Consider the following 15,424-nt stretch of genomic DNA (forward strand, 5'->3'; position numbering starts at 1 on the left):
AATCCATTTATGAGTCCTGCATTCCTTACCTAAGTGAGAAATATAACATTCCCACTAGCCAGTGGAGTGTTTCTGGCCTTTTGTTTGGTGCACCTGGCACACTCCCTAAATTCAAATGTGATATTTTAAAAGCACTCGGACTCCGATTTTTTTTAATTCAAAAAATTTTGTTGGATATTCTTAAGAATTCAATCCAAATATTACATTACCATTTATATTTTGGCCAATGATGATTGTGTTGGGTTTGCATTTCTCTGATTTTTTTACTAAACAATTCCTGTCTTTCTAAATTATTCTGTAGTACTTTTATTCTGGATCTTTATGGTCACCCTCATTGAGGGAAGATTATTTCCTTTAAATATTATATTATATTATATTATATTATATTATATTATATTATATTATATTATATTATATTATATTATATTATATTATATTATAAATTATTATATTATACTTACTTACTGGCTTTTAAGAAACCCGGAGGTTCATTGCCGCCCTCACATAAGCCCGCCATTGGTCCCTATCCTGAGCAACATTAATCCAGTCTCCACCATCATATCCCACCTCCCTCAGATCCATTTTAATATTATCTTCCCACCTACGTCTCGGCCTCCCCAAAGGTATTTTTCCCTCCGGCCTTCCAACTAACACTCTATATGCATTTCTGGATTCGCCCATACGTGCTACATGTCCTGCCCATCTCAAACGTCTGGATTTAATGTTCCTAATTATGTCAGGTAAAGAATACAATGCGTGCAGCTCTGCGTTGTGTAACTTTCTCCATTCTCCTGTAACTTCATCCCTCTTAGCCCCAAATATTTTCCTAAGAACCTTATTCTCAAACACCCTTCATCTCTGTTCCTCTCTCCAAGTTTCACAACCATACAGAACAACCGGTAATATAACTGTTTTATAAATTCTAACTTTCAGATTGTTTGACAGATTATATTATATTATATTATATTATATTATATTATATTATATTATATTATATTATATTATATTATACTATATTATATTATATTATATTATACTATATTATATTATATTATATTATATTATATTATATTATATTATATTATATTATATTATATTATATTATATTATATTATATTATATTATATTATATTATATTATATTATATTAAGGTATCTGGGTTATTAAGGCCCAGGATGTTGTAAGGCCCACTACCTAGTTTTGTCATTAGGCTACTTTTGCAAAAGAGAGCAACAGCTCTTAAGACCTATTTCTTCTTTCATTCGAGTGAGGCATAAAGAAATTAGATTCTCGTTCTTGTGTGTAGCTGACCGGTGGCAACGAGTTATTTGTGATTATTTCTGCTTTCATTATAAAACTGTGCAAAATTTAAGTTGATATTTAATCGTTTTACTGTGTGTTATTAATATAATATTAAATGCACGTTATTGTGTAAGCATTAAGAAGTTTGGGGCTACCGTGAAACTTTCGCTAATGAGCATATGAGCACTCCATAAATCAAAATTGCCGCGAAGTAACAGAGCAGGAAATAAGGCCCATGAAATAAATAGGTGGAAACGCCCACAAGTTCATAGAAGTCCCTGAACTAACTCTGAAGCACAATCTTTTTTGCAAGAAATGAAACAAACGAAAGACTGACAATTCCTAATGTAGAAGGAGCATTGGATGAACCATCAACTTCAGGATTTGTAAACATCCAGGGGACGCGGATGTGTTCTGTCTGCGAAGAGAATTGTTGTAGATATACATGTTTGTGTCTCTTGTGAATGTTGGGTGCACGATGAATGTGTAGGTCTCACTGAGGAAAAAACTGGAGACTTTGTATGCCCAAATTGTGTTCAATACTTGTATTCTTTATTGTGGGCCTTATTATCTGTCACAGCAGGATATAAGGCCCAGTGACATGATGTTAATTTTCATTGCTCACAGCATTATGTGTCTGTTTGAATATTTATTTGAAGTAAAATATTATAGGATAACTATAAAAGTATGCTGTTCCATTATTTAAAAATTGCTAAACGTCTCCATTTCAAAAAAAGAACGTTTTATTCCTTAGGTGGGGCTTATTAACCCCGGTTACCTTATTATATTATATTATATTATATTATATTATATTATATTATATTATATTACATTATATTACATTACATTATATTATATATTATATTATATTGTCCCGCGCCGTGGCGTCGCGGTCTAAGGCATCCCGCCTAGGACTCGCGTTACGGAATGTGCGCTGGTTCGAGTACTCATGGGGGGAAGAAATTTTCTCATGAAATTTTGGCCAGTGTATGGGACCGGTGCCCACCCAGCATCGTGATGCACTTGGGGAGCTACGATAGGTAGCGAAATCCGGTTGCGAATGCCAGCTATAACGGCTGGGGGATCATCGTGCTAACCACCACACGATACCTCCATTCTGGTTGGATGATCGTCCACCTCTACTTCGACATGTGGGCGTGAGGCCAGCAGCCGGCTGGTCGGTCTAGGCCCTTCACGGGCTGTAGCGCCACGGAAAAAATTATATTATATTATATTATATTATATTATATTATATTATATATTATATTATATTATATTATATTATATTATATTATATTATATTATATTATATTATATATTTTGCATGTCTTCGAAGGTCTCCTTTGTTATTTCACCGTCTGTGAAGGGCTTTTTCTTATGAGCCACTATGCAACAAATTTTGGATGAGGCAATCGTTGCATTGACGCTTTTCTGAGAACGTTTTTGAATAAAAACCGTTCTGCGTTGAAATTGGCTTTCAGAGTTCTAGTGGAATTTCTTTTCAAACTTTGCATCGAAGTCTGCATGCCTACTTCTGTAATGCCTATCTAAGTTTCCTACTTGAAGAGAGAAATATTATTCCCAAACAAAAGACGAACACACTTCCATTTCACCCCAGTAAAGAAGAAATTCAATTTTCAATCAGAATTGAAATGGTACACTTATTATTTCATCGCAGCATTCATAATTAATTTGCAATGACCCCATAAAAAGAGAAAACAAGAATATGACACTACTCACTGATGGCAGAAGGATTGCCTGGCCTACTGTGACGATAGAGTGAGGGAGAGAGGTGTGGTTACCTTATTGCTAAACCATGCATGGAGATCGACAAGTAATGGCGACATATTTTTCCGCTGCAATCTACCGAAAAAAGCTTCGTGATCGACTGGCTTACGACTCCGTACATGGGGAAGCATTTCCATGGAAACCGAAGCCGGTTGAAATCAGTGCAATTTCCGGTCCAAAAATTCATTTCATTCTTTCTATTAATGTAGGTCAATACAGACCAGGCCTGGGCGCTATTAAATCAATTGAGTCACTATACATTTCCTCTTAAATCCCACTCCATCTTCCCCGGCTGAGATAAGTACACCGATAGTTGAGCACTATACAGTGACGGATTGCATCGTAGCTTTTACGAACTTTCGCTCTCGCTGGCCGCCTGAAATCCATCACTGATGTACAGTGCCCACTGTTAGTTTGTTTATAAGGCAGTGAAGCGGAAAGAACATGAGAGAGGGGGGGTTTCAGAGTTCCTTTCCACTTCCCCGTTGTGCCCGGGGCTGATATAGACGCTGCTCGTCAAAAGAAGTGTCAGGAAGTTTATACATACGTACGGCACTATATCATTACAGATTTTCAACGTTTCAGAACAATTTGGTTCTATTCTCATATTCCGAATGATATTGATAGGGCAATAATTCTCGTGAGCTCTTATTGGAGTAACATAGCATACAAGGTGTAAGGGGTATAAGTGCCGTCCTTTTCACAGTCATCGGAAAGGTGTAAGGGGTATAAGTGCCGTCCTTTTCACAGTCATCGGATCAAAAAATGTCCACACAACATAGGGTCAAAACTCTATAGCTTTCCCAGAAAAAAATATTTCTTTTCTTATTTTATTTGCGTTATACTGCTCATATCGTCAGTAAAATTACGAAAACATTTACATCAGTAGATATATCTAGCAAAAAGTTAATATTAGTTTAAATAAATAGTTGTGTGTTATATTAAGTTTTCGTGAAATTAAATAAAAATGCATGCTTAAATTTGTTAATATTCTGGCGTGAGAGACGTGGCAACGTTCAGCAGACAGTACTCTGCACAGACGTAAGTACGAGTCAGCTGAGTTCAAGCTCCCTGTCCATGGGTATACTGCCGAGCGGATGGCAGTTCAGTACAGAGTATTCGATAAACAACTTACAATGTCATTCACAGTTTAGGAATATCATGTGTTATTAATTTATGGAGAAAGTCGTCGTAATTCAAGTGAGGCAAGAAAGATGTACCGTCAACGTTTACCTCAAAGAAGGTTACCTAATCGGCGAACTTTTGTAGCGGTTTCTCAACGATTATTAGAAACTAAAAGTCTCTTACCCCGGTTTCGAAAACCACACAATCAGAAATTTGTTTAAAAATGATACTGTTTTACGGAAGCGGGAGAGATTAAAATGTTGCATTAGAAAAAAAATTGTGTGATTTTGTGCAGAAAACCATTACTGTTTATTTTTTAGACCTACAATTAAAAAGTGGAGCAATATTGTTATATAAAAAGTAAATTTACCATAATGTTCTATTAATGAGATTGAAAGTGTGGTGCTCGTTTTATGTAAACAATATTGTCATGGTCTGCTTCTGCATTAGAACAGAGCAGCTGTATTGTACCGGTATGTTTGTACCCGCTTGAGCTGTTCTGTGTAGTTCTAAACCCTCTTTTCCCAGATTGAGCTGTGCTGTATACTTCTAAACTCCCTCCTCTCCATCCAGCAACGTTGCAAAACGTCTAATATTGTAAACTTTAATAATTAGTTAAATATTGCAATTACAAAAAAAAAAATTGTAAGGACTTTTTTCTTCCTTATGACATGAATAATCATCAGTTAAAATAATGGCACTTATACCCCGTACACCCTGTATACAATGAAACCTCTCATTTACGGACATCGAAGGGACGTAACAATCTGTCCGCATCTGGGAGGTGTCCTTTATTGGGAGGAAGGCTCTCCAATGTAACAGTAAATTTATAATATGCATTATATATCCCTTCACGCTTGAAATTAAATGTATTACTGTAGTTTAATTCTAAATATAGTATTATACTGTACTACAGTAAATTCTTTACAACTTTGAATTGCAGTAGATAAATCTGAAAAAGGAAAATAAATAAATAAATTTAGCTTCCCTTATGAAAAGGTTGCCAGATTTGACAAAGCGTATTACATATAATTTGGAAACACACCTAAAAGGTAAAATGATACACATTAGAAACGGTTAGGGAATCAGATATGCAAAATGTCAGAAAAATTTATACCTAAGTAGCGTTTGTGCTCATTTGCAGTTAAGAAAGGGGGGATATTATCAGATAGGTTAGAATGATTTGAATGCCGCGAGAAAAATAATAATACGGAGTGATTGGCATTGATATCTAAACCACAACAACCACTGTACCATGCAATTTTATTTTAGGTCTACAGTTATGAAGTATTGTAATTTACAGTTTTCAACTTAACCTTTACGTTCAGGTGCCATATCTCTCGAAACAGAACAACTGATTGAAGTGAAGGGAATAATCCTACTAACCCCATCAAGTGTCGAATACAATTTCACGATTGCGGAAATCTTGGACCCATCAGACAGGTTAAATTTTGTGACTTTGTTTGTCCTCCCACTTCCAGCTAACAAGGGGTAGTCAGCTGTGCTAGTAATAACAGCATACGAGACCCTTATGTTTCATGTTAAGGAATTACTGTACAGTTCTCAAAACTAAATTTCCCATTATTGTAACACACTAGGTCTTGAAATCCAAGTTCTGTCCGCAGTCAACAGGTAAAGCAAGCTTTAGGACTGTGAAACAGCTGTCCGTGTCTGAGAGTGTCCGTAAACGAGAGTTTAATTTATCATTATTTCTATATTAATTCAGTTGGGACATAAAAATCTGTCCGCATACGAGAAGTGTCCGCATCTTGGAGGTGTCCGTAAGGAGAGGTTTCACTGTATATGAACTGACAGGGAATTTAAGGAAATCTCAATGATTACGTGAAATATTTACACTGGAATTAAAGTAATAAGGTATGTACAGTACCGGTATGTCCTTTTTTAACACTGTAGCATGATATATTTATATTCATACACAGCGTGGAAGAAATATAATGTGCAGATTGAGGGGGACAATAGACTACATTAAAAGAAATACAAAATGTCTTTCTTACAGGTTTTTGTCTATTATATATTTATGAGATAATAGCAATAAGTCTGTTATATTTAATTTTTACAGGCGAACTTCGAAGAGAAGATAATCAACAGCCTGAAGTCGTAGCAATCAAAGTACTGAAAGAATCTGCAACTTGCGAGGCGGAAGAAGACTTCATGAGGGAAGTGGACATCATGAGTGCATTCCGGCACAGCAACATACTCTCCCTTGTTGGGGTTGTTTTAAGAGGTAGGACGATAAAATACTTTCATATTTATTTTCTTATTTTATGCTCGTTTAGTAAACAAAATAACTAACAGTTTCCAAGAACGGATAGTGTTCCAGAATTAAGTTCCAAGATCTGTAAAATACGAGGGATATTTGGAAAATAATGACGGTCAGTATTACTGAAAAGGTTCGCGCATGAGCAGTGTGTAAAAATGAATAATTGAGAAGTCATGTATCACTTTGTAAACTCGTGCGATTATTAGTTGAAAATGATTAACCGCCAGCGGTGATTAGCTGCCTTCATGCAAAAAACGTAATCCTCTGTAAAATCTGTCGTCTTTTATGCAATCTTTACTAGCCTAATGTTATGACATGTCAGTTATGTATGATTATGAGCGAAGCGAAGGCCATGCAGTGACATGGGCTAATAAAAGACGTGCAGGACGAGGGAAAAAAGAAGCCTATTCTCTGATCAGTTTCTAGCACTTGTGAATATAATTCGCCAAAATAAACGCTTTACAGTTTCAGAATTCACAACATATTTTCCACAAATTTAACGTACTTAATGAAACTGTTACAGGGAGAGTATACTCTACAGCACCGTGACTTGTGGAAAGTGGATATGGAAATTTTATTAGCGTTTACAAAAATCATGTGTACTTCCAGCTAGTGGCATTTTTTCCTTCGATTTACTAGACAAATGGTGACGAATTTCTTAACAGCTTAGACGCTGATTATGAGTCAGTCAGTCAGTCAGTCAGTGGAGTTTAAAAAGGGCGCGTCAGCTACTATGGCTATTTGCGCCCTTATCTAATATCATTCACTGAACACGAACACAATACAATAACCAGAATGCTTAAAAGAACTAAAAAGCGTTGTAACTGTTAAAACGAGGTACACCAATGCAGTTTCAACAAGATGATAATAAAAATCATAAAAGTGAGCAATTCTCAGATCCTAGATAGTATTTAAAAAGAAACAATAAAATAATAAAACAAATGCCATCAGAAATAAATTATCTGGCGCATTTCTAAAATACTGCATCATATAGAAATGGGATGGATGTGGAAAAAGGAGAGAATAACAGAAGGAATATATGGCGTAATGTGAAGATGCGTTTAATTGATATCGAGAGGCTTCAATGTTCGGAAAAGTCCTCATTACATTTACAATCAGACCTCATGCTTAACTGGGGGAGGTGTGACTACATAAATTCTTGTAACAAAGACAGTAGAGCAGGTTTAGCGTGGCTAAGATTAGGGACATGGAATGTTAATAAAATTGTCAACGAAGAAAGAGAGCGCCTTTGTCCACTGTGCGAAGAAAAGGACTCCTGGACACATTTTGTTACAGTGTGTCGAATTGCAACATATCCGGAAAAAATATCTACCACCCTCGAAGCTAAGTCATAATAGGAGTTCGCTTGCATGTCTTGACCTCATGGGGAATAGAGAATGGGAACAAAAGACTGGATTGTTCCCCTTGAAGGCGAGACAGATTATAACTTCAGCTGTTGAAGTTTCTGATGCGAACTGACGAAGGGATACTCAATTATACATTTTTATGCCTGTTTAGGTTAGGATATATCTGCAGTGCTTGGGAAAAGTGACATAAGTCAGTTTCCACAAATATTTTTTGATAATTTATTGACAACTTACACTGGTTTATATCGATTTGATTTTTTTCTGTATGAATTATTGTAATGGGAGAAATACTTTTGTATTTTTTTCCAAGCGAGCAGATGTTCCGTAAGTTGTCAATAAATTATCAAAAAAGGTTTGTAGAAACTGACTTATGTCACTTTTCCCAAGCACTGCAGATATTCTATAATATGTTTTGTTTATGCCACTTTTATTTTAATCTGTGTGTTCTTTTGGAGAGTGGTTGGATCTAACTATAGGTGAGGGGAATGAAACTTACAAAGTAGGACTAGTTTTAGGTACAAAGAACGTACGGTCAGAAGACCCGTGCACTGGATTTAAGAGAAAATTATGATAATATGACATCTGTATGTATAATATTACTCAATAAACCCATCTCTCTAGATTACCTGACATTAGTCTTACGGTTGACGAAAGCCTCGGGAAAAACCAAACCAGTTACGCAAATGGTCTGTGGATAAGCTTCGGGGCTTCTACCGCGTTGTCTTGCTCGCAGACTTTTTCCTTATCCAACTGCTCTGAAGATGATCACAACACAGCGGACGAAACGTCAGCCACCAACACCAAGACAAAGCGGTATAAGCCCCGAAGCTTATCCACAGACCATGTACACCAGCCGCGGAAGTCTACGCGAACAGTTACGCAAATGCTTGCTTATTATAACAGCGTATGTACCCCGCTATAGAGTAACAATTAGTATGTCTGACTGTGAAACGAGCGGACCCGGGTTCGAATCCTCGTTGGGGCAAGTTACCTAGTTGAGGATTTTTCCGGGGTTTACCTTCAACCCATTTAGAGAAAATGCTGGGTAACTTTCGGTGTTGGCTTCTGGACTCATTTCGCTGGCACTATCACATTCCTATCTCTCAGACGCCTGATACCCATCGGTATTGCTGCATACCGTGGGCTGTGCCTTGGGGCTCATGGTAGCTTGTGGGACCTGAGGTTGAGGGATAGCGGTGAAGTCTACGCGGAAAGGTAAAAAATTCTGTAGACCGTAGGGGAGTTCGGAGGCGGCCCGCAGGGAATTTGTAGCGCGGGGCCTTTAGGGAATGCACACCATTCCATTCCGGGTAGTAAAATGGGCCCATCCAAGCGGCCTACGTGCGAGGGTAATCCCCATCCCGTGCCTCTCTTCTAAAGGAAGACTAAACGAAGCCAACGCTACATACACAGCAGGAGACTGAAGCGTTGCCAGCATTAGAGGTAAGGCTGTGAAAATTTTATTTGCGTTAAAGATATATGCTGTTTTGTGGGAATGAACACTTAGTCACTGCGAATAACCCACGTGTTAGAGAGAAGTTTTCTGTGGACCAGCGATGGTTCGCGCACAACAGTTTGATTGGAACTGCCTTAGAGTAAATTGTTTTTCTCCGTCCAAAATAATTAGCTATAATACAACGTTTCAACTGACGATGTCATAGTGGCATTACAACCTGTTACTGATATTTCCTCCAGTCTTTTGAAGGAAATTTATTTTTGTACGTATGTATGTACAGCATGTCGTATTTCAGACACAGATCCGAGACGTTGCGAAAGCCCAGCACGGAGGAGTTTAATATATGAATGTTAATTACACAAAGTTAGTTGCCGTGCTTAATGATCAAAAGAACAGCACGGCAGGTTTAATCTTCCTTTTGGAAGGAATTCTCTTCAGAAAAGCTTAATTCTCTACTTTACAATGTCATTATGTGTTCCAAATAAGAAGATACTGCAAGATCTTTTTCTGGGACTTAATTATAATTTGTTTCCGTTAAAAGCGCAGAATGTAATTAGGTTCGTACGAATGTAGTCAACGCTCCGATATGCACAAAAGCTATAGGCCTATTACTTTCTCATAGAATTCAGATCTTCAATAAATACAGTACAAGTTTTCAGCACCATTGATATCATACAATTGGTTCCGGGCACCCAGTCCGTCTATCTGTATACAGCGATAGGCATATCTTCTGAACTTACTTACAAATGGCTTTTAAGGAACCCTGAGGTTCATTGCCGCCCTCACATAAGCCCGCCATCGGTCCCTATCCTGAGAAAGATTAATCCAGTCCCTAGTATCATATCCCACCTTCCTCAAATCCATTTTAATATTATCCTCCCATCTACGACTCGGCCTCCTCAAAGGTCTTTTTCCCTCAGGTCTCCCAACTAACACTCTATACTCATTTCTGGATTCATCTATCCCGTTTCGGAAATTAGCTACAATGGCTGAAGGGGTCGTCGTGCAACCACACGATACCTCCGTTCTGATTGGATGATCGTTCATCTCTGCTGAAGGATGTGGACATGAGACAAGCAGCCGGCTGGTCTTGGTCCTTCATGGTCTGTTGCACGATGGATTTATCAATTTATTTATTTACTCATTAATCAATTTATTTTCTTTTTATATTTTTTATTGACTCATTTCTTTATTAACTTATTTATTTACTATTTATTTACTCATTTATTTATTATCTATTAATTTACTTATTCATTTATTTACTCATTTATTTATTTACTTATTTATTTATTAATCAATTTGTTTATTTACTTATTTACTAAATTATTCATTTATTAACTTATTTATTTACTCATTTATTTATTATATTGTTTCTTAATTTATTTATATAATTAATCATTTATTTATTTACTCGTTTATTTACTAATTTACCAGTTTATTCACTTATTTACTCCTTTATTTACTAATTTATTAATTTATTTACTCATTTTATTAGTTTTACAGTTAATTAGCTTTTTAGCTGATTTATTAATTGTTCACTTTCTGATTTGCGTATCTGTTTAATTTATTTGTTTACTCATTTATTTATTAACTTATTTATTCACTTACTCATTTATTTATCTATCTATTTATTTATTCATTTATTGATTTATTCATTTATTTACTTATTTATTCATTTATTTATTTATTTACTCATTTTATTAGTTTCGTAGTTTATCAGCTTACTAGCTGATTTATTTATTTGTTCATTTTCTGATTTGTGCATCTGTTTCATTAGTTAATCTATTTATTTACTTGTTTACTCATTTATTAGTTTTGTAGTTACTTCGCTTATTAGCTGATTTGTTCAGTTGCTGATTTGTGCATTTATTTATTTATTTATTTATTTATTTATTTATTTATTTATTTATTTATTTATTTATTTATTTATTTATTTATTTATTTACTTATTTATTTATTTATTTATTTACTTATTTATTTATTTATTTATTTATTTATTTATTTATTTATTTATTTACTTATTTATTTGTTCGTTTATTAATTAATTTATTTACTTATTTATTTAACTATTTTAAATTGCGTTCACTTGAAGGCATGTATATTTTAAGCCCGTGTCTTTAAATGACGTAGGTGGAAGGGCGTAAATAGCCACAGCTGGTTTTCCTATAACGTGGTGGGTGTTCCTTGCCCCTTTTTGTTGGTAACTGTAGAAACAAGCCCTTTTTCGAATACTTTAGATTTAAGTGAAAAGATATTAATTCTTTCCGTTTCATTTTCTCTACACTGCCTCTTTCTTTGATGTCGCACACCTTGTCGCGAAAGATGAATGTAAACATCTAGTCAGAACGCAAAAATGAAAGGAAATAAAGAAGAATGTAATATAAGAAAAAGTTGTGATAAAACTTCTTTCAAAGACAAATTATTCAGTTTTGAATTGAAATAAATATAAAGGATACATGGAGAAGGAATGTTTCAATATGAGAATAAAAATAATCATTTTTAAAGGGAAAGGCCTGGAAATATGAAGTGAGGAATTGCAATCATTTGAAATGCAGTGTGTCAGTGAGAGGCACTGGACAATGGAATAAAAGATCCGTCTCATGAAGTTGACACACAATTTCTCATTGCATGTTCCATGAGTTTTGTAACAAAAAAGTTATTCTATCAAGTTGCAAACGATATTCACGTTTATAAATAGCAAAGTATCATAAAAATACGCCTGGGATTTCCGACTGTTTCACGACTACTCGTAGGAAAACAAGAAACATAGCACCTATGTACAGAAGAAATTAATATTTATTTATGTATTTATTTCTTTATTTATTCTTTTACTTATTTATTTATTTCTTCATTTATTTATTTATTCCTTTATGTATTTGCTTATTTATTCATTTATTTCTTCATTTATTTATTTATTCCTTTATGTATTTATTCCTTTATTTATTTATTCCTTCATCCACTTATTTCTTTCTTCATTTATTTATTTATTTATTGCTTTATGTACTTATTTTTTCATTTATTTCTTTATTTATTCCTTTATTTATTTATTCCTTTATCTATATATTTATTTCTTTATTTATTTCATTCTTCATTTATTTCTTCATTTATTCCTTTATTTATTTATTCCTTTATATATTTATTTATTTCTTCATTTATTTCCTTATTTATGTATTTATTCCTTTATGTATTTATTTAGTTATTTATTTATTTCTTTATTTCTTTCTTGATTTATTCCTCTATTTCTTTATTTATTTATTCCTTTATGTATTTATTTATTTCTTTATTTCTTTCTTTATTTCTTTCTTTATTTATTCCTTCATTTATTTATTCATTCCTTTATGTATTTATTTCTTCATTTATTTCTTTATTTATTCCTTTATGTATTTATTTATTTCTTCATTTATTTCTTTATTTATTCCTTTATTTCTTTATTCATTCCTTTATTTCTTTATTTATTTATTCCTTTATGTATTTACTTATTTATTTATTTATTTATTTATTTATTTATTTATTGCTTTCTGTGTTTATTCCTTTATTTCTTTATTGCTTTATGTATTTATTTATTTAATTTATTTATTTATATCTTTATTTATTTCTTTCTTCATTTATTTCTTTATTTATTTATTTATTTATTTATTTATTTATTTATTTATTTATTTACTTATTTATTTATTTATATCTTTATTTATTTCTTTATTTCTTTCTTTATTTATTCCTTTATTTATTTATTTATCTATTTATTTATTTATTTGTTTATTTATTCATTCATTCATTTATTCATTCATTTATAATAAGTATGATGGTGCAAATATCGACAAAACGCACAATGCACTTTTTTTGTAATTTAGAAAGTCATTCACATATTTTGCTCAAAAGCAGTAATATCATTAAATGAATTTCATGTTCTTTCGTATTCTCTCTCCAAAGTGCAGTTTATAAACCGAATCAAATAACCAAAAGCTGTAATTTAAAAATATCATACATTAAAAAAAACAATGGCTTTCATAGGTACCCAACATAAAGGGTCGAAAATAGTTCTGCAATGATTGGGAAAAGTGGCATAAGTCAATTTCCACAAAAAAAAAATATATTTGTTTATTAACAACTTACGGAACATCTGCTCGCTTGGGAAAAGAGACATAAGTATTTCCCCATTAGAGTAATTCATACAGAAGAAAATCAAATAGACATAAACCAGTGTGAAGACAGTTTTTTCCTTCTCCTGTAAAATTAAAATGTTTGACTTGTGCCACTTTTCCGAGCAGTACAGAGTTATTGTCTCCAAAATTACTGAATAATTCACTAATTTTAAATATTTAGGATGCAAGACTTCTTATATGGAAAGAAGAGATATGGAAGAAAAGTTGCATAGATACCAAGGTATATGTGGAACAATAATTAGACGGAGCTTAGGAACGAGAAACGAAAAAAAAAAAAAAAAAACACAGTTAAAACTCTACAAAACAATAGCCCTTCCAGTACTACTTTACGCAGCAGAGATATGAACCTTAACAGAAAGAAACAAAAGACGACTAGAAGCCTCAGAAATAAAACTCCTAAGATCTGTGGCGGGATATTCTTTATTACAGCACAAGAAGAATGAAGAGATCAGAAAAGAATTAGGGATAGAGGGATTAACACAAAGGTTAACAAATCAACGTAATAGGTGGATGGAACTTCTAGAAAGGATGGAGGATCACCGAATTCCGAAGAAAACTTTCCAGTAGGAGAGAAGTGGGTACAGTAAGACAGGGAGAACAGTGAGACATATTTTATTAGATGGTAAATTTTGATGTTAAGATGTTGGTAACAGTGGAGTTGTATGTTGCATGAGTAAAGTAACAGTATTTTCATACTCGATTTGATTCTAGTTATAAAGGTGAGTGATGAAAAAATAATTCGTAATTTTTCACTCTAGAGTAAAATTTTGGCTTGTGTTTAATGGAGGTTATATTGGATATACAAATGAGATATAAATATTAATGTTTTGTTACCTAATACTATGGTATTTGAGATTATGTTTGGCAAAGTTTCGTCTTTCTTGTTTTAATTTTGAAATGATGCCGTCATTTTTAAATGAACTATGCGTAAAGGGAACAGTGAGACATGCCATTGAAGGGTACACTGAGACATCTCATTGTTCCCATGTACCAATGATTTGCAAACACAACTGTAATTATATTACATTTACCAATAACTAACATTAAAAATGAACATACTAGTAACCAATTTAGGAACTGTAGCTTAAAATAATGGATACATTGCGTTTTAATGGTTTCATAAATAAAAAATTATTCACAAAATTTAAGAAAATGTTAAAAAATAATAAAGAATTACATTAAATTCTTAAAATTATAAGCTTTGTTGTCACCAAAAATTAATTTCAGTTTTTCGCAAAAGTTTGAAATGTCATGGAAAATTCAGTTTTCCAAATGTTCCAGATGTTTCAGTGGTTTCGAAGTCAGACACGAAAATGATTCTAAATAAGCCTACAGAACATGTCAAGATAAAGAGACAGCAAGCTTTCCTTTCTTTTGAAATAAATGTAAATCATTTCAGTGTCCGTTAATAGACACTGTGGTGTCTCACTGTACCCTCCTGAATGGGAACAGTGAGACATTTGCATTTTTTTTTACAAATACGTATTGTATATTATGTCCTTTAGCTATTAACATTTTTGTTTATGTATTATTATACTCCATGTTTTAATGTATATTTCTATTGCACTTAATTTTAAAAATATTTGAATTATCACTTGCATACTTATTTCTTAATATTTTGTGTCTCACTGTACCCCACTACTCCCCTATGCTCCAAGACGAAGAAGAAATGTTGGACGTTCTAGGTTTCGTTGGAGAGAACAGTTCTAATGGGGATGGAACGGGCCTACCGGCTTAACCCATGATGATGATCAGGCTTCGAGACTTTGGACCCGATACAATAAGTTTACTGTGCATGCACTATAGGTTGTTGACTCGCTGCAGGTAGACAGAGATGTGTTGAGGTAACAACGTTGCTATTTAGAGTAGAATACGGTAGTATGGGGAAACACACATATGTAAATTCTGAAAGTAAATATACATTACACAATGATAATGTCAAAAG

The 15,424-nt window shown here is 33.5% G+C and overlaps 1 protein-coding gene across 2 annotated transcripts in view; it reads left to right on the plus strand.

Annotated features, from left to right (window-relative positions):
• Nucleotides 1-15,424, plus strand: part of LOC138716241 (tyrosine-protein kinase transmembrane receptor Ror-like) — a 284,723-nt gene that overhangs the window by 229,271 nt on the left and 40,028 nt on the right. For both annotated transcript variants that reach the window (XM_069849094.1, XM_069849095.1), the window contains exon 6: nucleotides 6,296-6,460. In XM_069849094.1, the coding sequence (XP_069705195.1) occupies nucleotides 6,296-6,460 (165 nt within the window). The remainder of the gene's footprint in view (nucleotides 1-6,295; nucleotides 6,461-15,424) is intronic.

This window comes from Periplaneta americana, chromosome 16 (assembly GCF_040183065.1).
Source record: "Periplaneta americana isolate PAMFEO1 chromosome 16, P.americana_PAMFEO1_priV1, whole genome shotgun sequence".
Taxonomy (NCBI): domain Eukaryota; kingdom Metazoa; phylum Arthropoda; class Insecta; order Blattodea; family Blattidae; genus Periplaneta; species Periplaneta americana.